General features: G+C 45.3%; 1 protein-coding gene across 3 annotated transcripts; it reads right to left on the bottom strand.

Annotated features, from left to right (window-relative positions):
- Positions 1 to 125: 125 nt before the first annotated feature.
- GTF3C4 (general transcription factor IIIC subunit 4) lies at positions 126 to 24,008 on the bottom strand. 3 transcript variants are annotated; one of them, XR_010407938.1, is made up of 6 exons: positions 23,502 to 24,008; positions 13,946 to 15,772; positions 10,594 to 10,724; positions 7,984 to 8,097; positions 6,962 to 7,050; positions 5,471 to 5,487 (listed from the first exon to the last, which is right to left on the bottom strand). XR_010407938.1 is itself a non-coding variant. In XM_045883414.3 (5 exons), the coding sequence occupies exons 1-5, from the start codon at positions 23,856 to 23,858 to the stop codon at positions 5,423 to 5,425; spliced, it is 2,469 nt and encodes an 822-aa protein (XP_045739370.1). In that variant the 5' UTR covers positions 23,859 to 24,008; the 3' UTR covers positions 126 to 5,422. The 3 variants fall into 3 exon arrangements, 1 of the variants encoding a protein (XP_045739370.1); XM_045883414.3 differs by lacking the exon at positions 7,984 to 8,097 and having other exon boundaries at positions 126 to 5,487; XR_010407939.1 differs by lacking the exons at positions 5,471 to 5,487; positions 7,984 to 8,097 and adding an exon at positions 11,014 to 11,051 and having other exon boundaries at positions 7,032 to 7,050.
- Between the last annotated feature and the right edge of the window lie 214 nt (positions 24,009 to 24,222).

Genomic DNA, 24,222 nt, shown 5'->3' with positions numbered 1-24,222 from the left:
AAGCTCAGGACACTGGTGAAGGATCTTCAGGGAAAGAAGGCTAGACAGTGCTAAGGATATGGCATGGTCCGGTTCAACCCAGGACACTCCGTTCAAACCCAAGAAGGAATTGGGCCCTCCTCGGGCAGGTCCTTAGTCTTTGTGGTTTTGAACGTGCTGGAAGAAGGGAGCCATGCTCCATCTTAAAGGTGGCAGGAAGTTACTCATTCTATGAATCGGGAGCACCTACTCTCTGCAAGGCACTTTACATTAGGTGCTGCAGGAGCTACCAAGATGAAGCAGACAGTTCCTGCCCTCGAGGAGCTTACAATCTAATAATGAACACTATGTACAGTGCAGAGAAGCAGCCCACTTTACTGGAAGCGGGGTATTCCAAGGAAAAGGTATTCTTATTCTTAAAAGTTTTATTTAAACACCAAAAGTCTAAAACACACCACCTAATCAGATGGTAAGAATTAAGAAACTATCTCCTTTCTATACCTTAAGCTTTTAGACGCCCGTTCTTTTTATTTAAAAAAAGTCCTATGTAAACATACATATAATTCAAAGCTGAGCACAAAGATTAGCACAGGCATTGGGTAAACATAAAATATCACTATACACAACATACTTTGTTTTCTATACAGTCTTATTTCTGTATAAACAGGTTTGATATTCATGTTCCTTTCATAAAGTACAAATCTGAGTCAAAGTCTTGAAGAAGACCTAATAATCCATTTTTGCTTTTCATTTTGCATTCGTACCAAAACCAAACCGCCCTAACCCCCACCAGCCTGTTCGGCAAATGTGAAACGGATAAAGTAGGAAGTGCTCAAGCCGTCACCACCTCTTATGTGGTCCAGTCCGACCACCTGACAGGGTCTTTCTATGCAAGTAACGGGAGTTCATGACGGTGAGATGAGCAAATTTTGACTGCAAAGATCAACAAGATTTAGAGTTCTGCAATTTAAATCTTCCCCAACCCACTGACAACATTTCACCTGGACAGCCTACACCTTTATGCTGGCAGGAGAGCATCATCTTTCCTTTTTTTCAATTCCTGCCACGCCTGGAATGAATGGCACCCCCAAGTTGGAAATTCATATAATATTGCTCTGAATAAGCTGAGTAGGACCTCAGACTATATTAAGACCCCCCCCCGAGTATAATTATAACTCAAAAAATGCAAGATAAGAAAAGCTGAATCACCGAATCAGATGAAGAGGTTGGGGGAGTCCTACACCAAAAGGACTAACTTCTTTATAGGATGTTTTTATAGTCATTCCCCCATTAAACTGATTGGTGTCCCCGGCAAGTTTTCAGAAACAGCCCTGTTCTAAAACAAAGGACACGTGCAGATGGGAGGCTGCATCCCGTCTACCAGACGCGGCCTGGCTTCAAGCCCTGATACTGATTTTGATCAGCGCCTTGGAAACGAGCTCCCCGTCTTCTGAAAACCCTGCTTTTTCATCAGGATAGTGATGCTACAGTACTTTAGATCGTTAGAAGCAACTCTAGATTCTGCAAAGTGGACCTAATTCAACTTAAGGAGAGTCAGATTTCACCTGCTCTGTAATCATTTTAAATAGACGTGAAGCTCTTAAGTCCAAGAACCGTTTTCAGCTTCCAGAAAGGGCAGTTCCAAGTTTACTAACCATGAGATCTGAGACACAGCTTACTCTGCTTGAAGGTGCCGATACTTGCGCTAATAATGAAAATGAAAACGATTCAGTTAGATATTTTAGAGGCATTTTTAAAACGGACAGCCTGGAGGGGAAAGGTTCGATTCTCCAGACACCCTGTAGTCGTCCTGAACTGTTCAACTCCACCCACACAGGAAGGAAGCGTCGGAGCCTCACGGTATATTCGGGACCCGTTACTACGAGGAGCCACACGGAGGCCCACCACAGTCCATGGTGGGCTAACTGAGGACGTTCATTGATTCCTCTGGCTATTGGCTGTTTTTGCTGCCCCGTCTCTAAAAAGCAAAAGGGCAGGATCTACCTTTCCCTTAAAAAACAGGCCGGCTGACTTAACCAGCAGTTTTGCTTGTCAGGGACGTTGTTGGCTTGGGGAGGGCGGCGGGTAGTGGCGAGGAGCTCCAATTTAGCAGACTCTGGCCCCAAAGGCCAGCCAAGAGTTACTGAGCACTCTGCCAGGGAAATTAAGAGTTTTGAAGAAAACTGGATATAATTTACCAAGTTAACAACCAACACTCTTACCGTTAGAGAGAAAAACCACTGTGTGCTATCGTCTCTTTTAGGAAGGGAAACCTACTGTGTGATGTAATTTTTAGAAATTTTATCACTGATCTACTGTTCTTTCAAACATGAAATCTGCTAGCTCTGGACATGTCCTGAAGCTGAGAAAAGAAGAGGAAGGGAAATCAAGAGGACCTCACCAGGAAGGAAAAGCAAGAGAGAGTACAGGGGTCAGGAGCGAGCAGGCTGAACAGGGCCTGGGATGGTAATCTTGGTTTCATGCCAGGAGCTGCGGTAATTCACCAAACTCTGAAGCAGTTTGTCTTTAGCTGCCAGGGGGGCAGGTATTTCATAAAACCAGCACTGTGTTCCTCTTAACAAGCACCAATAAGCACCAACTTCTGCTTCTTAGCTGATAGCGTTGTAATTACAACAGAAAATATTTTTATATTTATTACCCTTTAACGTTCCTTTCACCTAATTAACCTGTGACACTTGCGAATAGGTCCAACCCACATGCTTCCACATTAACATCCCCAAAACCTTCTTAGAGAGAAGCAGAAAGATGTCACACTCAACCACAAGCTTCGCCAGTGGTTCTAATAACTCCTGACACTGAAAAATAATTGGTAGTTTTGGCAGATGTAATAGCAGGTAGAGACTGCTTGAAGTCTGGGTGGTGGACACATGAGGATTTCAGAATGAATATCAAGCATAACAAGCTATCAATTTCTTATCTGGAGTAATGGGGACAAATTAACCCCAGGCAGAGAAAGCGTGATACAGGTGTGGATATCAGAGTCCCCGAATGCAACCGTGTTGTAGCTGAAAAGGTCTAATTGCTTACAGTCTTTGCTCCCGACTCCCAGGCAGCGCGGCAACTTGGCCTCTACCATTTCTGCCGCTTCTGAAACCGTTCTTACAGTGACAGCGGAGATAAACTTGAAATCCACGAAACAGATCAGGCACATTTTAGGAAGCGTGGAGGGCATGACAAGTTTAAGCCAGGAGAGGCAGGGAGCTGGAAGATTCCGGGTGTCACCCCTGCTTTCCCAAAGTCCCACTGACTGGCACTCCATCATCGGGTGCATGGACCCTTAGTAAAATCAGAAGCCGGCTGTGTGTACGATGCTGCCATGCACGAGGGGGGCAGGCGGGAGAAGGGGGAGGTCTCCCCACTCCGGGCACAGAAACTCAGGCTGAGGTGTTGGGTGGATTTCAGAGTCTGAAGAATGCCTAGCCCCATGCAGAGAGAAGCCATGTTCTAGAAAAACAGTTGCCATGTTTATTCCTACAGCGACATACAAAATAATTCAGGAGACCCTTTTAGTTAACTGCCACGAGGTGAAGTTCCCCCAAAATGTACAACTGCTCTAAATAAGAACTTAATGTAAGTTTTAAATGGCAGCAGCACAGAATTCCCCAATAAGAACAACTCAAACACTGACCCTGATTAGGAACAAAGAATAAGGGACACTAAGCATCCCATGATTAGGACACTGTCATAATTCCTTGACATGATCTCCACGTTTACCGTCGTGGTTCCCGTGATGCGAGCAAGTGCAACCATACAGGCTCGGAGCCGTGCTTCTCATGATTCTAATGCCGCCTGCCCCTCTTTCTTGAAAACCAATTTAACGTCCTGGGCCCTAGAATCTGGGTCAACACTATTCCCAAAATGACCGAGATGAGCAAGATAAGCAGAAGACTCCAACAAATACAGAATTAAACCCAGAAGACAACACACGATTTGAATAGGAAACAGAAGACATGTCAGGCAGGCTGTTCGGAGGCCTGAAGGGCTCAGTGCCAGTGCCTGCGACCCCGCGGACACAGCGGCCTGTGGTCGTGTCCGGGAGTGTCCTGTCCACATGGCAAGGACAAACGTCTTTCACTGAGGAATCACAACAAAGGCAGGAATAAATGTTGGAATAAAGGCAAAACAGACAGCATGTAACAGGAGTGGGAATTTCACATTTTATACTCGCCATCCTCCTTCCCAGAAGTATGCACCATTTCCACACGCGTGCAGCACAGGCCTGTTGATTAGCACCAATCCCTAGGACGCTATTTTCGCAATCCAAGAACACTGTAATATCCGAATGTCCATCTTTAATTTTAGATTTTAAGACCAATTAATGCCTAATATCTCCTCTTAAAAGCCCACAGGAAAATACCTGTGTTATAAAACATCAAGGACCCTTGCTGAGAAGAAATTCCCAGGCTCTCGTCCACGGAGCCACACATACCTGGGGCAGCGGACCACAAGCACCTCCATGCTTGGGCTGCCCATCGCTTTCTGGAAGTTTTCTGGAAGTCTCTAGATGGACTGCACGTTCTTATAGAGGAGAGGGGATACAAATGAAATGTCTGGACATGTCAATATTAAAAACACTGAAAGTTTTAGGGAGAAAATAGTCTTTTTCTTCTATGTACAAATATCTCATCTGGGCTATGACAGTCAGTCGGAAGCAGGGAGGTGACATGGGTGAATGGGAACCCCCGACATCCTGGACATATTAAGGAGTTAGGACTGGAAATCTGATAATGTGGGAGCTCATCAAAAATAAGTCACAGTTATTTACTTACAAGAATCACCTGATTTTTTGACACATTAAAACCAACTTTAGTCTTGGCCTCAACCTCTTGAAAATACAGTTTTATGAGCATGTTTTCAGTACGCAGGAGAAACAAGAATCCGTGGGACACAGATCTGGGGCTATCTGTGGAGAACCAAGTATCAGGACCAAGCGCTGTTTTAGACGCTCGGAATGTCTGGGGGCACACCGAACACCAGTGACAGGTGATTTACACTCCGGGGAGCCACAAGGCAGTTCCAGATCAAGGCAAGCATTAAAGCCTAACTCGGTCCAGCAAGGCCCTTAGCCCAACTCTCTAGAAGAGATCATTCTGTTCCCAGAAATGATAGGGCATTCTTTTTGTTCAAGTTGCTTCAGTCAGAACACTTGAAAAATAAGTGTTCCTCACTGGGTAAGGAGTGGGGGGCTCGTGTTCCTCTCAGAATGACTTACAGTCTCTGCACTCAGTCGTTTTAAAGATCTCCTTTAGTCCCTGGAGATGGAGACTGTACTTCAGAAATGAGTTCCCAGGGCCCTATTTACACTCCTGAAGAGGGCCTTCCCACTCGAAGGCCAGGCTTAGCCAGCGCATCCCACGTCTTCAGGCCAGAGGGCATTTCCGCAACAGAGCATGTGCCCTTTCTAGCTCCCCACCACTGACGTTCAGAAGACAGGAGAATCGCAGAAAGGGCAGGGGCTTTGCAGTAACCTCTTAATCCAGTCAGGATCTGCGAGAGGAAGACAAGTGGCATTGAGTGTCAGCTTCAGAGAAGGCAGGCAGACGGGCTAAGCCCTGGCTGGGCTGCCGTGTAAAGGGACAGGCACCTGGGTCCGGCTCTGTGTTCTCAAAGCACTTGCTCCCACGTTCCAGACGAGGCTGGACTGAATCTGTGCTTCCCAAAGCTACGTGTGTGATGACATTTTCATCCCTCTGTGAGGGAACAGGAACATAAGGGTCATGAATCAGTGATTCATAAAGCTCAATTTATTCAGCTGAAAGGACTATACTTTGTTCTGAGATGATATCCTTCATACACTGTTAATGTGAAAATACTCTTTTATAAAATTACAGTAATGGTAATTTTTTAAATGCATGACTTGGAGCAGAACGTGAGTATACTGGGTCAACACCTTCTCCCCTTTAAGAAACTCCCCTGGTCTGTGAGCACCCTGTTCTACGACTGCCCTCCAGATCCCGCAGATTCTCTTCTCCCCCAAAACTGTATGTAGCTCAACTCAAAGTCAATTGGCAGGTGTTTCTTTGATTTGTCTCGATCTTTTCCTGATTTTTTGTCTAAATAGCATACCGACTCTCAATCGCAGTGAGTGTTTAGGTATTCCCCAAATTTGTTTCAAAATAATGCAGTAAGAGGAGAAAAATGAGTGGGTGACTATGGACGAAAACTAAAAGGCCATGAGCTTACAAGGGCTGAAGTTGAATAATGGGCATATAAGGGTTTTTACACTCTTTTCTCTACTTTTGTATGTGATTGCATTTTCCATGGTAACAAGTTAGAATACAAGCTGCCAACACTGACTTCTCAAACGAGACAGCTTCAGCTGGTTTAGAGTAAAAATAAAAAAAGGGGGGCAGAGTTTTATGTGGAGTGTTTTCTGTTTTAGTTCATCGAGACCATAAATTTCCCCCAAACATGTCTAGTTAGCTCATTTGGTTGGGGTGCGATGTGACTGAGCCTCAGGTCATGAATCTGACGTTCGTGTGACTATTTAAGTCACTAACTCCTGGCTCATGTCTATGATCTTATTTCAAACTCATCATCTCAGAAATGTGGGCTATTAGGAAAGAGAATATAGACCAACCCGAAAAATCCCATCGTGGCTACTGGAAGAATGACCCCGAGTGCATATGCGAATATTCTGGCTTAGCAATGCTGTCCTTGTATACCTTATCATTTGCAGAACTTCCGTCCAAATATAATCTCTATCTGCCATCTAAAACAAGCTCTGACATTTTCTTGAATGAATGATCTGTCTGCAGGGACAGAAGAGCAAACTGCTGCCCTCCTTACGCACTAAAATGCAACGTGTACTTTCACACGACCTATTCCAATTCTCATTTTTTAATGAGTTGTGGCTTCATGATCATGCTGTCAAGAGCAGAACGAGCCTGCTGACGGTCCCCAACGGCCTCAGGCGAAGCAGGGTGGAGCCCGACCCTCCTGAGGCTGGGAAAGCACTCACCGTCGGGAGCTGGATGGCGGGCGATGCTGTCGTGGAGCAAACACCTCCTGTATATCAAACTCTGGCAGGATTGGTAGGTTAAAAAGCACCTGAGAGAAGACAGACTGTATCATCAGGAGGAAGCCACAGACGGGTACTATCAAACCATACACTAACCAGGAAAGCATAGAAATAGTTCTCAAGTCCATGGCAACAGTGTAACCCTCTGCACAAAGCTGGCTAGACCTAGACCACACTTAGGAAGGGTCCGGCTGCTGAGCCAAGAGATACAAAGCTTCCAATCCAGTCACTGCAACTTCTTTTTTGGCCATTTGCAAGTCTGAGAAATCGTTTATTCTGCCCATGCTTTGAGTTTTTGACATGTTAAAAAAGATGAACGTGTATTATATGGAAAATTACTCTTGTATGTGATTTTTAAGATTAGGTATAAGCACTATCTTTAAGAGTCTGAGAGTACAGTGGGAAAACCTGAAAGATATAGAAGACAAAATTAATGGTACAAAAAATGAGTTGGGACATGAACAAATGTTCACAGGCTCAGCTCCATCCTGTGACCACTCACCACTGGGCATCCACCGGGACCAGGCTAGTGAGGGAAGGTGACATGCTAGGAGATGGTAGAGAGTGCACTGTGGGTTGTGTAGGTAAGGTTTCCCAAAAGATCAGTTTTTCAGCTGAGTAACTAAGGAGCAGAGAAATACAGAGAGGAAGGGGGTGGCGGGAAAAGAGTCCCAAGTAGGATTACCTCGAGTAAAGACCTGGTTACACAGAAGAAAGGCTATACCTGAGTGAGAGCAAGCACCCATTCTCACATGGAGAAATTATACCGAGACATTCTGGCACTAAGTCCATCCAGCAAACATGAAGATCATTTCTGTGAAGGAACCCTTCGAGAGACAACGATGCATAGTGGTGACACATGGGAACTCTGGAGCCGGACTGCCAGGCTCTCAGCTCTGCCAATCACCATCTATATGACTCTGGGCAAATTATTCATCTCCCCCAGGCCCCACTTTCCTCACCTGTAAAAACAGAAACGATCGCAGTGCCCCCATGCATGCTTGTTGTGCTCAACAGATGTTAGATGTTATTACTACAAGCCTACTACTACTACAAACTTGCTTCCCATTCTTCCCCTAAAAATCAAATTAGAAAAAAGCATAAGAACACAGTAAAAATCAGAAGAAATCCAAATATCTATCAATAAGGAAGTAAATAACAGAACATCTATACTGTGAAAACCTCTACAGCCATTAAAAATGGGATCTGGGGGCACTTGGTGACTCAGTTGGTTGAGCGTCTGACTTGATTTTGATTCAGGTCATGATCTCAGGCTCACGGCACCCAGCCCTGCGTCGGGCTCTATGCTCAGCAGGCAGTCTGCTCGAGATTCTCTCTCTCTCTGTGCCCCTGACCCTGTTCACACCACACCCCTATAAAATAAATCAATCTTAAAAAAAAAGGGGGGGAATCTATGTAGTAATGTGAAAAAAAATGTCCACAATATTTTGAGAAGAGAATTGTCAAGTTGTTAAGATAGGATGTGTAGCAGGGTGTCTGGGTGGCTCAGTCAGTTGAGTGGCCGACTCTGATTTCGGCTCAGGTCATGATCTCAGGATCTTGGGACTGAGCCCCAGGTCAGGCTCTGCGCTCAGCATGAAGTCTCCTTGAAGATTCTCTCTCTCTCTCTCTCTCTCTGTCCCTCTGCCTCTGCCCCTGCTTGCATGCTTGCTCTCTCTTTTGAATAAATCTTAAAAAAAAATAAAAGACAGGATGTGTAGCACAATCCTGTTTCTGTTAAAAATAAATTTAAAATATTAAATGGGTGGGGACACCTGGGTGACACAGTCAGCTGGGCATCTGGCTCTCGGTTTTGGCTCAGGTTGTGATCTCAGGGTCATGAGATTGAGCTGAATCGGGCTCTGCACTGACCGCAGAGTCTGCTTGGGTTTCTCTCTTCCTCTACCCCTCCCACTGAGTGCATGCACTCTCTCTAAAGTAAATATTTTTAAAAAATTAAATGGGTGCCTACCATGAACCAGGCATTGTTCTAGGAATAGCTGTGAAGAAAACAACAAAATTCCCTGTCCCCACGGAGCTTTCTCCTCCAGAGGAGAGGGAGAAACAAAAAGTACCACATAGGCAGTGGTGATGGCTGCTTGGGAGGCCGATAAGGCAAAGAAAAGCGACGGGAAACACTGGGAGGGCAGGGGATGCCAGCAGGGTGTTACAGCTCTAGCTCTAGCATGGCCATGAAGGAAGGCCTCATCGATAAAGGGACACTGAGGAAGCCATGTGGACACCTGCTGGGAGAGCAATCCAGGCAGGCACCCTGAAGTAGGAGTGGTGTACCTGAGGAACAATGAGGCCAGTGCGCTGAGAGTGAGGTAAGCAAGGTGGAGAAACCTAGGAGATGAGATCAGAACGGGTATGGGGGCCAGGTTGTGTAGCTCTGATCACTAAAGGGATTTTGGCTTTTACTCATCAGAAATGGGCAGCCTCTGGAGAGTTCTGAGCAGAGAGGGGTGGAATGGATGAAGTCTTAACAGGACCACAATTGTGGCCACGTTGTGTACAGACTGGAAGGGGCAAGGAAGGCACCAGGAGCACCTGCGGGGAGGGAACTATAATAATCTGGGCAAGAGAAGATAGTGTCTCGCACGGGGACTACAGAGGTGGAGGTAGCGAGAAAAGGCTGGATTCAAATTTGAAGTGCCTATTAATCTTCCAAGCAGAGACAGTGAACTGGGGGTCAGACATAAAAGTCTGGATTTAAGGGTAGAGCGGTTCAGGCTAAAGCTATCCATTTAAGCCACCAGCGTACAGGTATGTGACTGCCAAGGAAGTGCTGACAGAAGAAAAACAGGTTCAAGATGGAAATCAAGGAGATGAAAGAGAATCAGCAAAGACAACAGAGGAGGAGGTAGAGGCAGGGAGAAAACCAGGGGGGACTGTGTGCGGGAAGCCGGGAGATGATGGGGCTTCAGGGAAGAAGAGGGGGAGTGACCACCGGTGTCAAAGGCAGCTCACAGGTCTGTAAGATCTGAGCACCCCAAGATGCCCTCTCACAGTGAGACGGGACAGCGAGAGAAGGATGATTTCCACCTTAAAGCAAAAAAAGTGCATTCGCTCTTCTTTCATATTCCACTAGCTTAAACAGATACTACTTTTGTAATAGTTTTTAAAAATTTAATGCTACCTCAAAGGAAAACAGTATTACCAAAATAAAGAAATCCCTCTTGGGGCACCTCAGTGGCTCAGGTGGTTAAACGTCTGCCTTCGGCTCGGGCTGTGATCTCAGGGTCCCGGGATCGAGCCCCGCATCGGGCTCCCTGCTCAGCGGGGAGTCTGCTTCTCCCTCTCTCCGCTCATGCTCTCTCTCTCCAATAAATAAAATCTTAAAAAATTAAAAAAAACCCCCGCCTATCTCAAGCAGTAAAAAAAAAAAAGCTCTTTAAAGAGTGTCCTGCCTTAGACTGATTTAAAAAAGCCTACATCTTGCTTTTTAACAGCAGCTTTTCTCCCACCTAGTGGCACAGACAACATGCATTTCGCATAAACACTTTAGAGGGGCTTGTGCTACACAAAACTGGAAAATGAGCAAAAGCAGGGTCTGGCGTAAAATGGCTTACCGGAGCCAAATGTGGCCATTGGAGCAGACTGCCTGTTTGCGATCCGTGAATGGCAAGATCTCTTTACACAAACTGCAGTGCTCAGGGAAAGTCTGTTTGTTCATCTTCTTTGAGATGTGTCCAATCAGCACCTAGTGAGACAAAGCAGTAGCAATGTTCAGCGGTCTGAGTGCGAGACTTCCTGCAGACAAAGCCTCCTGCCATGACGGAGGGATGAAAGCATACGCCGGGCCGTACACAAGCCAGGAGATTTGCATTTCCACGTAGGCTGGTCATACTGTCTGGACGCGACCAAGCTAGACCCTCACCGTGTGTCGACTGGCTGAGAAGGATAAATTCATTCAGGGACCCTGTGACAACACGGTGAACCCCAACCACTAAAGGAAGAACTGTTCTGAAAACCAAAATCTTATCACTTGCCTTGTTTTAGCAGCTCCTGAAACATGGAGTTCAGAGTTCTGTTGGAAAACAAAGTATTTAGCTCTTCTTTATAACGTATTGACTTTAAGAAGGAAAAAGATCATCTCTATGGGCCAAGTATTATGTGAAATACCAACTTTGTAGAATTGTACAAATATCCATTCTTTAAGAGAGGCTTACAAAGTACAAATATAATCAGGATTAAAAAAGAAAATTTCCCTTTCTGATAGCCCCAAGACCCACGACCAATCTAGCCTAGCAGCCTGCAGCCTGCGATCCACTGAGCCTCACTGCAGAAGCAGGGTGGGCCCCGCTGTGGCAGCAAGTGGTAGAGAGAGAGGTCGACAGGGCGGGCTCTAGACCCTGACCCTACTTCAGCTTTGCTTTTCTGTTTTATTAGGATTACACCACTTTAAAAACGAAAGTCTAAAAAACAATCTGTTTCATTATTTTGTTGAAAAAACCTTCCCTGGCTACATCATTTGGAGGAATGGGAGACACCAAGCCTCAAGAACTCTCATCTTAAAAAAAAAAAAAAGAACTCTCATCTTACTAGGAGATAATGTCCTTCGAGGTTTTTAATCCATTTACACTTAAGTTCTTGTGAAAGAACTCTCTACTTCAACCATTCACTAAAATTAGTTCACTGAAGTTTTGAAGGTATCTTAATAGCTCAGAAGAGTGTCTTACGTACACTGTATATAATTTACAAACCTAAAGCCCATTGGCTTTTGGTTTTTTGTTTTTTCAGCCTTAAGAATTCTAATTTATGGTCCCTTCCAGCAGGGATTTTGCCATGACACAATCCGCTTAGAATTCCTCCAGGAGAGATGCACTAAAATTTTACACGAGGAAGAACTGCTTCTATGTGCTCTCACTAGCCTCAACCATGCAGGCCCACCTGTGTTAGTATAATTCACACATCCCCAGAGGGGGAGACATTATTCCTTCCAAGGGGCAAATACTGGTTCTTGGGGGGACAAAAATTCTTACCCTTTTTAGGCATAAAGTGCATTTAAGTATGTATCACAAATATATACAAAATATAGCTGTATTGTTATTAGAATGTCACAGGCAGGGCGCCTGGGTGGCTCAGTTGGTTGGGCGACTGCCTTCGGCTCAGGTCATGATCCTGGAGTCCCGGGATCGAGTCCCGCATCGGGCTCCCTGCTCGCCAGGGAGTCTGCTTCTCCCTCTGACCCTCCCGACCCTCCCCGCTCTGATGCTCTCTCTCTCTCAGTCTCTCTCTCAAATAAATAAATAAAATCTTAAAAAAAAAAAAAAAAAAGAATGTCACAAGCAGGAACAATTAGGAAAAAAAGCCTAAAAACGCTGGGCGGGGGCGGGGGGGGGAGAGGGGGGCAGTGGTGGCGATAATAAAAACTGTTGGTCTAACTGCACCCACACACCAGGCTGAGAATCTCAGAAACAATTCATAATTACTAGTACATCAATGCACTAGGTTTGAAAAGGTTCATTTTATGCACATAGTGGGATTTTTTAAGACATGAAATGCAGTGTTTCTAATCAAAACTCGGTTATATCAATAAGCAGAGGTACCATCTTCCCTTCTTTAAACTAGCTCTGCCGGGGCCCTGTCACTATGCTGGTGGTTCCCGCGCTCATGCCACACGTGGACAAGTACCTAACCCATTCCCGCCAGCTCCCACCACATATTTCCTAAAATGTTTTGTCAATCTTCCACTGACTCTTGTAATATTCCTGCTAGGTCCTGTGAAAAATGACCACCAGGAAACTCTTCTGCACGATTCAGACCACAACGAAACAATTTTTAAAAGCTGACTTTCAAAGATGAAAAGTCAGTTACATGAAAGGGACATCGTAACTATTCTTGAGATTACTGCAAATATCCTGTGAGTAATGATTTTAGGGGTGGACACACACACACACACACACATGCGCACACACACACAATTTTCCGATAAGCAAACGCAACAAGGAATTTGTGAGTGGTTTAACATTAGGCACGATGATATTTTAATTTATTACCTTCAGTTTTAAGTAAGACTCTAGGCAGTGAGAATAAGTGCCATAACAATAAAAAGGAACACACACTTTTGTGGTTTTGAATATTTTAGTATAAACTATGTTCCTTGCAACACAAGTTCTTCAGGTTTATTTTTATTTTTTTTGTTGCTGTTCTTCAGGATTTTAGCAGCTGTTAGTTCACAAAGAAAGGTTCCCTGATGTCAGGATAACAACGAGCTACAGAAAGTTAAATGGTGTCTCTTCTGCAGGAATTCTCAGAATCCTTAGAAGGCTAAGGGATACTGGGAACCTCGAAGAGGAGGACAGAGTATACAGCATTTCCTCAAGCTTGGAATCCTAGTGTTCTATCAGGAACTTGAATTCTGTGGAATACATTTTGGATAAGACTCTAAGATGCTTCTAAATCAAAATAAAGATTATGCCCAGTTTTGTAAAACATTATGAGTAATAATTTGCTTACTTTAACATGCCCTCCCTGACTACATAAAAAGATCTCAACTCCTCCCAAGTGTGACCAATCCCTGTGCTACCTCCAATCCCCATTCTTCCAGAACCTTTTGCAAAAAGGAAGGGAAGAAAGCACGGTATCACCCTACCCCTGCTGTGACCGCCCAATCACATACTACTTGCTAACTGAAGCCTCCTCCAGCTCATCCAGGGCCTGGGGAATCTCAGCCCATAAACCCTGCCTATCAATAAAGGCCATGGTGAGAGGAAGAATCAAAATATTCTTTGTGTGATTTGAATGTGTCCTCTGCATTAATCTATGTTTCCTATTTATTCTCCTGCACCTCATGCCAATCAACTACCTACAAAATATCAAAGCAAAAGTTGGGTTAGGAATGCCACTTAGACCATTTCTCCCACATGAAGGAAGCAGACCTTTTACAGTTTTAGTGTTTTCTGCTAAGAAAATACCTACCCGTGCTGTTCGGTCATCATACTCCTCGTCAGACATCAGGAAGTTACAGAGGCCCCTGGTGGGGATGCTAGTGTTCTCTGTGATCCAGGTGTGCAGGTACACCTCACCTAAGACTCGCTTCATGTGCTCCCTGGTCAAGTGCATTTCCACAGCTTCAATTTTCCCTTGGATCTCCAGGAGCTTCTCTTCCATTGGCTCACGGCCCCCGGCATCTCCAGCCTGGGTCAGGGAATCGTCGGTGGGGTCCTCCGGGTCGCCCTCTCTGCTCCGCTCCTGCAGGCCCTGCCTATTCGCCTGTTTGGAAGATGTGCCTTCCTCCTGCTGTTCTTCCTCAGCATTGCCCATTCCAGGGGAGTCAACTAATAAGATTTTGGAGTCCTCATGGGTGGGTTTCCATAATGCTTCTGAAGGGGTTTTCTGCATTGACTGATATAAAATCCTCAGGAGGAAAAGTTTGAAACGCCAAAAATAGGTGGCCCCGCTGCTTTCAATCTTTTTTTCCAAAGCTTCTTGTAAAAATTGAGGGATATGTTTATCTTTTAAAATCTTCCAGCGTACAAGATCTATTAAATCTACCTGCTTGAAGAGATTTTGAACTGAAGATTCCAGGAGCTGAGCAGCTGCCTCTTCAAAGGTCTTGAGAGTAACAAACTGGACCTGGTGGTTTTTGTTCACGGGATGGAGGCCGTTGACCATGCCCTCAGTTGTAATGACGGCCAGATATGCGCCGCAGGGGCTCACTGCTATCCCGTGTGTCCTCACTGAGCCAAACACATCTGAGAGTTTAATTAACTGGTGTTCAAACTTTAATGCGACATCGGTGAAAATGGGAATCAGCTGCCTCACCTTCCCATCACTGGAACAAGTATATACTGTTCCATTCTGCTTGTCTGCAGTCATGGAGACAATCGGCAGTGAGTGAAGGCCTGTGACATGGGAATTGTGGACATTGAGACCTGCTTTGGAGATCAGAAGAAGACACCAAAACACATAGGATCCTCTCGCAGCCACCACTAAGCTACAACTACACTTCTGGTAAGGGTGATAAAGCGGAACACATTTAATGCTGTGCACTGGCAACTGGTCCATTTCTTTCCACAAGACAACGGGCTGCCTTAAAGTGAAATAGCCTTTCACTGCTTTGAGATTGACAGGAAGAATTTTTACAGGTCCAAAAGCACTCCCCACAATAAGGCCGCTCATTTTCCGATTATTGTGCTCATATTCCCACCAAAACAAAACACTAGGAGAGTTGATGCCTGACTCAATCGTGTTGCACGAAGAGATGGATTCCTTTCCTACAAAGGGCAGCTGAAACTGCCACACAGCAATGTTACCGTTCTCAAAGAGGACTGCCAGGAGCACACTGCCCACATCCCGGCACTCGTTGTTATGCTTGACCTGCTGAGTGGTACAGATGCCCGACCACTCCATTCTGACCGGTGTCTGCATGCTGTGTCTCCTCTGAAACTCCGCGAAGTCCCCGAGGTTCCCCTCTGGAGCCTCATTTTTAGAGAGCCTGTAACTGGTCTCATAAAGACGTTCTCCATAAATCTCAGTCAGATCAACCAGCTGGACCCACTGTAGTCTGTTGAGGTTAGCCTGGATGGTCAGGCGATTGTCCATGGTCAGTGCTGCCAAGAGGCACCTGCCATTTGCATCGCAACCCATGGGGGACCAGCTAGTATACTTGAATCCCCTCATTGGTGGCAATGCCTTCCCCTCAGGGTTGAACACCCTATCCAACATGAAAGTCTGACTGACTGTGGGGTCTTTCGAGGTGGCAAATTTCTCCTTACACTCAGCAACCTCTGCTTTTGAGCCAACCTGAAAAGAAGAGATACGAAAACTATCAGATAAATACTGCACTCTAAGAGGAATACATTTACATTACTTAGGGTACTAACTGATTAATCAGTATTAACTGGGTCAGAATTTTGTATCAATCCTGTTAATTTTGAAAGACACGCATTTAAAAGATCAAGTACATGTCTGAAAGTTAAGGAGTACTTACTCAGGAAGTAAAAATTTTTTCACGGATCAGAATAAATGTTGCCATTATTCAAAGCCTGGTTCCCACATTCTTCTTAGAACTGCCATAATAAGCAATAGCCATGACAGAGATGTACTTGATCCTTAAGAGTCAACAGAGCATTTAGCTGAACTAGTCACAAAACCATAAACATGTTCAGTATTCATTAAAACACATACCCATATACATCTTTGATACAATTGGATATTTGGATTTTTACAAGGTCTTTGGGATACAAACGTGAGCTTTAAGTTTCTATTTAAAATTTCACTTAGAAACTATGTTGAAAGCCAACTCCCAACCACTCTGTCCACTGTTTGTATAGAATAATGTCCACTCTGATTAGACTACTTGCCATTTCTTGAGTATTCCCTCCTTGGGCTCCCTTGGGCCCCTTGTCTGGAATGCTGTCTTCCTATCTAAATCCCATCCATCCTACCAGGTCTAATTCTCTCTCTGAAGCCTTCTGAGATCTTTCTGGCTTTCACCCATCTCTCCCTTCTCCAAGTTTGTGACACATATCAGCACTGCTGTTTATTTAGTGCCTGGGTGTACAATGGCAAGCTCTTTAAAAAGATTTTAAAGGGACATTAAAAACAAAGAAAGAGATAAATGACCAAAAGAAAGAGATCCAGAGCCAGGAAGGTTAAAGCCAAAACAAAGCAGAAGTCAACTGAAGTATGTCTTCTGATATGTGCAAAGCAGGAAGAGGAAAGCACTTGACCCTACTATCTTTAGAGATATTGATCCAGAGAAAGAAAGCAGAATCTTTCAGATTTAGTGACAATCTCCTTTTACATAGAGGCTGATCTTCAAACTGGAAAGGGTAGTTATTACATGATTACAAAGGAATTCAAGCCTAAGACATATATGGATACAATAAAAGTCACGCTAAATGAGTTTAAGTCCCCAAGCCCAGAGGAATTACACTCCAGGACACAGGATAAACTTTGAAGATGTTGAACTCCAAATGACTGACTAGTCCTTGATAAAGCTTGGATAACTAGGAATGTATCAGAAAACCAGAATACAATAAACAGTTGTATGGCTCAGCTCATTTTTAATGGCTCAGTCATTAAGTGTCTGCCTTCGGCTCAGGTCATGATCCCAGGGTCCTGGGATCAAGCCCTGCATCGGGCTCCCTGCTCTGTGGGAAGCCTGCTTCTCCCTCTCCCACTCCCCCTGCTTGTGTTCCCTCTCTCGCGGTGTCTCTGTCAAATTAAAAAAAAAAAAAAAATCTTTAAAATATCCCCTAAATGGAAAATAGATAACAAATATTACAGACCATTAAGCCTGCTAGGAAATAAAATCCCTCAGTTGTTAACAATGAAAGGTTTGTGAAGTGCCTGGGTGGCTCAGTTAGTTAGGTGTCCGACTCTAGTTTCGGCTCAGGTCATGACCTCAGGGGTTGTAGGGTTGAGTCTCGTGTTGGACTCTGTGCTCAGCGGGGAGTCTACTTGGGATTCTCCCTCTTCTTCTCCCCCAGCACAGTCGCATACGCTCTCTATTTTGGGAAGAGAAAGCATGAGTGGGGCGGGGGGGGGCGTGCAGAGGGAAAGGGATAAACAGACTCCCACTGAATAGGGAGCCTGGAGCCAGATGCCAGGCTAGATCCCAGATCCTGGGATCATGACTTGAGCCAAAGGCAGATGCTTAACTGACTGAGCCACCCAGGCGCTCCTAAACAAACAAATCTTAAAAAAAGAAAGAAAGAAAGAAAGAAAGAAAAAGAAACATTTGTGTGGACAGAAGTGATCCTTAGAAACCAGCATAGGATAATCGGAAAAATCTAATCTTACTGTCTTTCTGCTGAAACTGCTAAGTGACATAATAAGCATAGAAAAGTAAATAAAAAGTTATCTGACAAATGAATGAGATGACTAACTTTTCCTAAAGTGTGTTACGTAGAACACTACTCCCCTAAATTGTCCCTTGAAAAAGAGTCCTGTGGCCAAATAAGTCTTGGGAACGTTGTATGTTACACATCATTTCTCCTTGAAGGGTCTCAGGAACACATTAAATGCCTTGGCCAGGGAGCTGCTGACTTAACCAGAGTTTTCCAAACTGTTTTTTTTTTTAAACAATAGAACCTTGTTGGGTAGTGTCATCCTGTATTATCCTAAAGAATACTCTGAAAATGGTGTCTTAGGCAGTATATCTTGATTTAGAAAGGCATTTAAGGTAGCCTCTTGGATACACTAATGGACATGCTGGAGATAAACAGACTGGAAAGCCCAACTAAACAGAGGTGCAGCTGGCTAGCCTGTTAACAAAATAATGCTAATCAAAGCCCAGAGCTTTGTATGGGTAGATAAAATTTGAAATATGACAGAATGAAGCCTAACATCTGAAAATCTGTGCTATGATGCCAGACTACCTGGGTTCAAATCCTGGCTCTATCACACACTAGCTCTGTGACCCTGCACAAATTACTTAAACTTTCTGGCCCTAATTTTCTCATTTATAAAAAGAGAACAATAATACATGTCTCATAGCATTAGGAAAGTTAAATAAGTCAATATATGTAAAGCATCTTTTAAGTAGGCTCCATGCCCAACTTGGGACTTGAACTCACCACCCTGAGATAAAAAAGTCCTTACTGGCTGAGCTGCCAGACACCTGTAAAGCATCTATTAATAAGTGTCAATAAATGTTAGTGATGAGGAGGAGGAGCAGAAGGAGGAGGATAAATACTCTCTGGGAATTAAGTAAAAGTTAATGAGACCTAATAAAAGTATGTAAGATGCAGGGTAGATATAAAATTGTCCACCAAATAAAGGGTAGATATAAAAATCACCAAATCTTATAACACTGTATACTAAGCAATAACCCTTAGAATAGGTAAATTTACTACAAATAAAAGCTACTCTAGAACTAAAAGTAAACGTCACAGGACCTATAACCCGAAATAGAAGCAGAGGGTGAAATAAAAGCAACCCTTGTTCTCACTCACCATAGGAAGAATTCTTTTTCTTTTTTTTTTTTTAAAGATTTTATTTATTTATTTGAGACAAGAGAGAATGAGAGACAGAGAGCATGAGAGGGAGGAGGGTCAGAGGGAGAAGCAGACTCCCCGCCAAGCAGAGAGCCCGATGTGGGACTCGATCCCGGGACTCCAGGATCATGACCTGAGCCGAAGGCAGTCGCCTAACCAACTGAGCCACCCAGGCGCCCCATAGGAAGAATTCTTGACAGGATAGAGAGCAGCTTGGATTTAAACAGGGAAAACCTGAATAGTTTCGTGTAGTAATTTCTCATATATTAGTTTGAATGAGTACACTGCCCCTCCAAGTCTCCATGTCACAAAACCAGCTATCAAATTTAAACACGTACTGAGATTGGCCAAGGAGCACATCACATAGGAGTCCAGCTCCCAGAGGACCACACCCAGCCAATCATTTAATTATATACTATCCTGTTTCCAATTGGCCACTATTACTACTAATGGCTAATTCCTTTGTAAGCACCTAATGAACAGAAATTCACTTGAAGCTGTTCTACAAGAAGCTTCTTGAAGGTAGGAATAGGATTCCAAAGACAGCCCATAGTTATTTAACTTAATGTGGATGGAGTTAGTACTTTCTCATGCTCCTAACAATTTATGCAGACTAAAATTAGTTATACAAATATTATTAGAATTTGGGACTGTATCCAATTAGATGATTCGCTAAATCAGCACTCCAATGGGAAGAAAAATTACAAATTATTCTTAAATCACAATTTTATTGCTTTTCATATCATTCACTTATATCAGTCTCCTTGATATCATAAACTCAGTGTCCAGGACAGTAACTTGCAAATAGCAGATAATATTTGAACTATTTTATGTAACTGCGTATTTTCTTGAAATTCTTAATCTAAATAATGGGGTCATAGAGCAAAAGCTTCAGAGGAGCGGAGCATCTAGCCTTCTAGCAGGGCCATACACTAAACTGATCCAGGCTGCAGAATGGCCACCTTTCATGTCAGAGCAAAGGCAAGCTGGACAGTTCTGAGCAGCTTAAATCCCTAGGCACTGCCAAAGGGTAAAGCCATCAAAGTACTGATACAGACTTCTTTACATTCCTACCACTGCAGCCCAGATTTACGCGACAGAGGCCTCTTTCAGAATTGCAGGGACAACTCCGCATTCATTCACCAAATGGTCCTAGTCTAGGAAGACTGCTAACTGATGGATGGTTTGTGTGATGCGCATACCAAAGAACAGTACAGGAGGGGAAGATGCCAGTAATTAACTTTAGGCAGGCTATCTACCAATTACAAGCAGAATACAAAAGATTTCCTATTACTTATTAGACAGTTGTACAACCAATGAGAGTCCCAATTTTTATCAGAATATTATGGATATCTCATATCCACAGCTACAGTATTAATCCAGACCCTTATTTCTTCATACCTGCATGACCAAATTTATTACTTTGCGTATTTACAGGCTGCAAGACACTGTACTGATTATCTGCGTGTACATATATACGCATCTATATATGCACATACATACATATATGTATTTAATCCTCCAAAAAGTCTAGGGGCCCCTGAGTGGATCAGTTGGTCAGGCGTCAGACTCTTGATTTTGGCTCAGGTCAGGATCTCAGGGTCATGAGATCAAGCCCCATGTCAGGCTCCATGCTGGGCATGGAACCTGCTTAAGATTCTTTTCCTCTCCCTCTGCCCCTCCCCACCCCTTGTGCACATGCATTATCTCTTTCTCTCAAAAAAAAAAAAAAAAGTCTAAACAACACAGGTTTTATCATCCCCCTTGTATAGACAGGCCTATCCTGCTATTTTGTGCCAAAGCCCAAATTTGTACCCTCTATTTTATACTGACCCCAATAATTGTTTTCTTGCCTCTAGGCCCACCAGATTCTTATTCCTGAACCATCCCAGGCCAGTCCATGCTTATGAAACTGTTACAGCACCTTTGGGCTTCCTAAATTGAAGCCAACTTCTTCAGACTGACCTTCCTACGTTCCCAAATTGGCCTCACCTCACTTTCTCTCTCTAGAAGAGATCGTCTGTTAATCCATCATTACTTATATAAACAATAAAGTATGCCTGTAACTTAATTATGTAGGTGAATAAGATGGACAACTCATTCCTGTTACCTGGATGCCCCTTTCCTCTGCTCCTCTTACAAAACAAATCCTACGTTCTTTCAGGTCTCCTTCAGATTCACCACCAGATAACATTCCCTGATGTAAGTGCCTCCCCTCACTATTCCTTCCATTCTTTAAATTCTCTCTGCTAGGGGCGCCTATGTGGCTCAGTCGGTTAAGCATCCTGACTCTCAGTTTCAGCTGAGATCACGATCTCAGGGTCGTGGGATTGAGCCCCTCGACAGGCTCTGTGATGGGCATGGAGCCTGCTTAAGAATCTCTCTCTCCCTCTGCCCCTTCCCCCCCCCCTTAAATAATCCTCTCTGCTGGGGCGCCTGGGTGGCTCAGTTAAGTGTCTGCCTTTGGCTAGGGTCATGATCCCAGGGCCCTGGGACAGAGCCCCAAATCGGTCTCTCTGCTCAGCAGGGAGCCTGATTCTCCTTCTCCCTCTGCCTGCCGCTCTGCCTACTTGTGCTTTCTCTCTCTCTGTCAAATAAAATCTTTAAAAAAAAATTTAATTTAAAAAAAAATAAATTCTCCCTGTTAAAGCATTAAATCTGGACCACACTGGACACACACACTTAGTTTTCTCTAGTTCATGTACACATGAACATCCTTAGAAATGGTAAGAATGTATCTTTTAAAGCCCCTTTCTTCTGCCTCCATCCATTTCTCAATTTCACAGTATTACCAAGATCCGTCTACCTGATGTGATTATACTCGAACCAATTTGTTCATATCTTCTCCAAGATATTCAGGGTTTAGTCATATCAGTCTACCAGTGATTTAACTCAACAACGAATTGTTTAAAACTTTCATGTGTGCTAAAAAAAAAAAAAAAAAAAAAAAAAAAAAAGTGGTGTGGGCTCCCTATACCGTACCCACAGCTAATGATTCATATTTAAAATGGCAGTGCAGGGGCACCTGGGTGGCTCAGTTGGTTAAGCGACTGCCTTCGGCTCAGGTCATGATCCTGGAGTCCCGGGATCGAGTCCTGCATCGGGCTCCCTGCTCAGCGGGGAGTCTGCTTCTCCCTCTGACCCTACCCCTCTCAAGCTCTCTCTCTCTCTCATTCTCGCTCTCAAATAAATAAATAAAATCTTTAAAAAAAAAAAAATGGCAGTGCAGAAAAAAAGTTTAAAAACCTTTCATTTTCACATAAACAACATTCTCTGGGCATAGATATATACCTTTATAATGCTTATCACTATCTGATATTACAGTTGTACACGGCTCATGACTTGCTAAAGAATGTAAGCTCCATGAGGGCAGGAACTTGGTTTTGTACACTGCTTTATTTCCAGAGCCTAGATCAGCACCTAGCTGATACGTGGGGCTATTCAAATATCTGCTAAATGAGTGAACATACACTCTCTATAGCTCACGTGTACGCATAAAGATTTACAAAGGAGACAGGGAAAGTTTTTATACTTCTTTTTTTTTTTTTAAAGACTTTATTTATTTATCTGAGACAGAATGAGAGAGAGAGACAGAGAGCATGAGAGGGGGGAGGGTCAGAGGGAGAAGCAGACTCCCCGCCGAGCAGGGAGCCTGATGCGGGACTCGATCCCAGGACTCCAGGATCATGACCTGAGCCGAAGGCAGTCGCTTAACCAACTGAGCCACCCAGGCGCCCAAAGTTTTTATACTTCTAAGCCACAAATGAACGATCTGATTTACTCTTTGGGCAAAAAAATAAACTTGAAGACAGTGATATTGAAACAGTAAAACTAGGAACCCTAAAGTTCTGAAGGCCAACTTAATTTATACGAAGCTGAAAACACTACATCTACAGAGGCCTTGAAGTTTAAGAACCGCATTTATTTCCAAAAGCTTTCCTTGTCACTCCAATCCCAAAGATTTTCCGCTATAAAAGAAAAAACTGGACTACCCAGCTGCTCAAGGTGAGAAGGAACAGTCATATAATAAAGTCGCCAAGGTAGCTGAGGCAATGAAAAGGACCAAGTTTTCTTCTCCAAAGCAGAAGAGGCGCAAGAGGAGGGCACGTCCCCGTGAACAAAGCCAGACAAGGGCCTCAGGGAGTCGATTCCAGACAATAGGAGCAACCGTAGAGGCAAGGTCTGGGGCTGGGTCAAAGGGGGTGGAGTCTCAGAAAGCACCAGGGAGAGTCACCAGCGCCAGCCGCGGGGCGGGCGCCGGGGCGAAGGCAGGACCTGGCTGCGACGAAAGCTCCGGGGATACCTGTGTGCGTCGGAAGGGGGTGGGTGATCTGGAAAACTGGGCGCCAACGGCCGCGAGAATTTTTGTTTTTTAAAATACGGCGACCCCAACGCCTCAGCCCCAAGCTCTGGATGCGACGCGGGGAATCGCTGGTAGGCGCAGGCCAAGATCCCCCAGGGACCGGTAACGCGGCCGCGGGCGGGGGGCAGAAGGAGCCCCCAGGGCTGGGGCGCAGGGGGCGACTTACTTTGAGGAGGCAGCTGCTGAGAGGAGCGGGCACCGAGGTGCGATGGATAACCAGGTCCTGGCCCGGGTTGTGCACGTCGCAGATGAGCTCCAGCACAGCGATGCTGCGGGCCGTGGACACGGACACGCGGTGGTCCTCGGACCAGGCCAGCGGCTCCAGGCCGCTCACCGCATATTGCAGCCGCACGGCCGGCTCCCGCCGAGTTACCAGGAAGCGGAACGCGGCACTGGGCCCGGGGGCCGCGTCTGCCGCCGACTCCTTCCCGCCCGCCTCGCCGCCCCCCTCGCCCTCCTCCTCCTCGGGCGGCGCAGGCCCGTCGGCCGCGGGGCCCACCCGGGCCTCGTCGGCGGAGCTCATTTCCCCTCAAGGGCAGAGGCCGGATTCCGGGGCGCGCCAACCCCGCGCCGCCGTCCCGTTGCCGCCCCTGGCGCCGCCGCCGCCGCCGCCGCCGGCCCCCAGCGCCCTCCGCGGCGGCTTTCTCCCCTCAGGCCCGGAGCGCCGCCGAGCCAGGAAGGACCCCGCCGTTGCTAGGCGACCCAGCCCTGCCAGGTGGCCAAGGCGCCGCCTGCCCAGAAAGCGAGCCTCCTCCGCGGGCAGGACGGAGCCGCGCCCGGACTCGGCGGAGGTGCTCGAGGGGAAGGGGGCCTCGAGGGCTCCGTCTCCGGGCGACCGAGCCCCAGGCCCCTGTAGCGACCTCCGGGTAACTGAAGTGCCGAGGAAG

This window comes from Mirounga angustirostris, unplaced genomic scaffold (genome assembly GCF_029215605.1).
Source record: "Mirounga angustirostris isolate CCGP_5_RB_7025 unplaced genomic scaffold, mMirAng1.0.hap1 SCAF_15, whole genome shotgun sequence".
NCBI classification, from domain to species: Eukaryota; Metazoa; Chordata; class Mammalia; order Carnivora; family Phocidae; genus Mirounga; species Mirounga angustirostris.
The sequence above is the reverse complement of the archived record's forward strand: the minus strand, read 5'-3'. Positions and strand labels throughout refer to the sequence as shown.

What these genes read in the sequence shown, in the direction of transcription:
- GTF3C4 (XM_045883414.3), bottom strand. Translation starts at nt 23,858, where the DNA reads ATGAGCTCCGCCGACGAGGCCCGGGTGGGCCCCGCGGCCGACGGGCCT. An exon ending in ATGATGACCGAACAGCACGG is followed by an intron (nt 10,725 to 13,945) that starts GTAGGTATTTTC and finishes TTGTCTCACTAG; the next exon opens with GTGCTGATTGGACACATCTC. An exon ending in AATGGCCACATTTGGCTCCG is followed by an intron (nt 7,051 to 10,593) that starts GTAAGCCATTTT and finishes GTCTTCTCTCAG; the next exon opens with GTGCTTTTTAACCTACCAAT.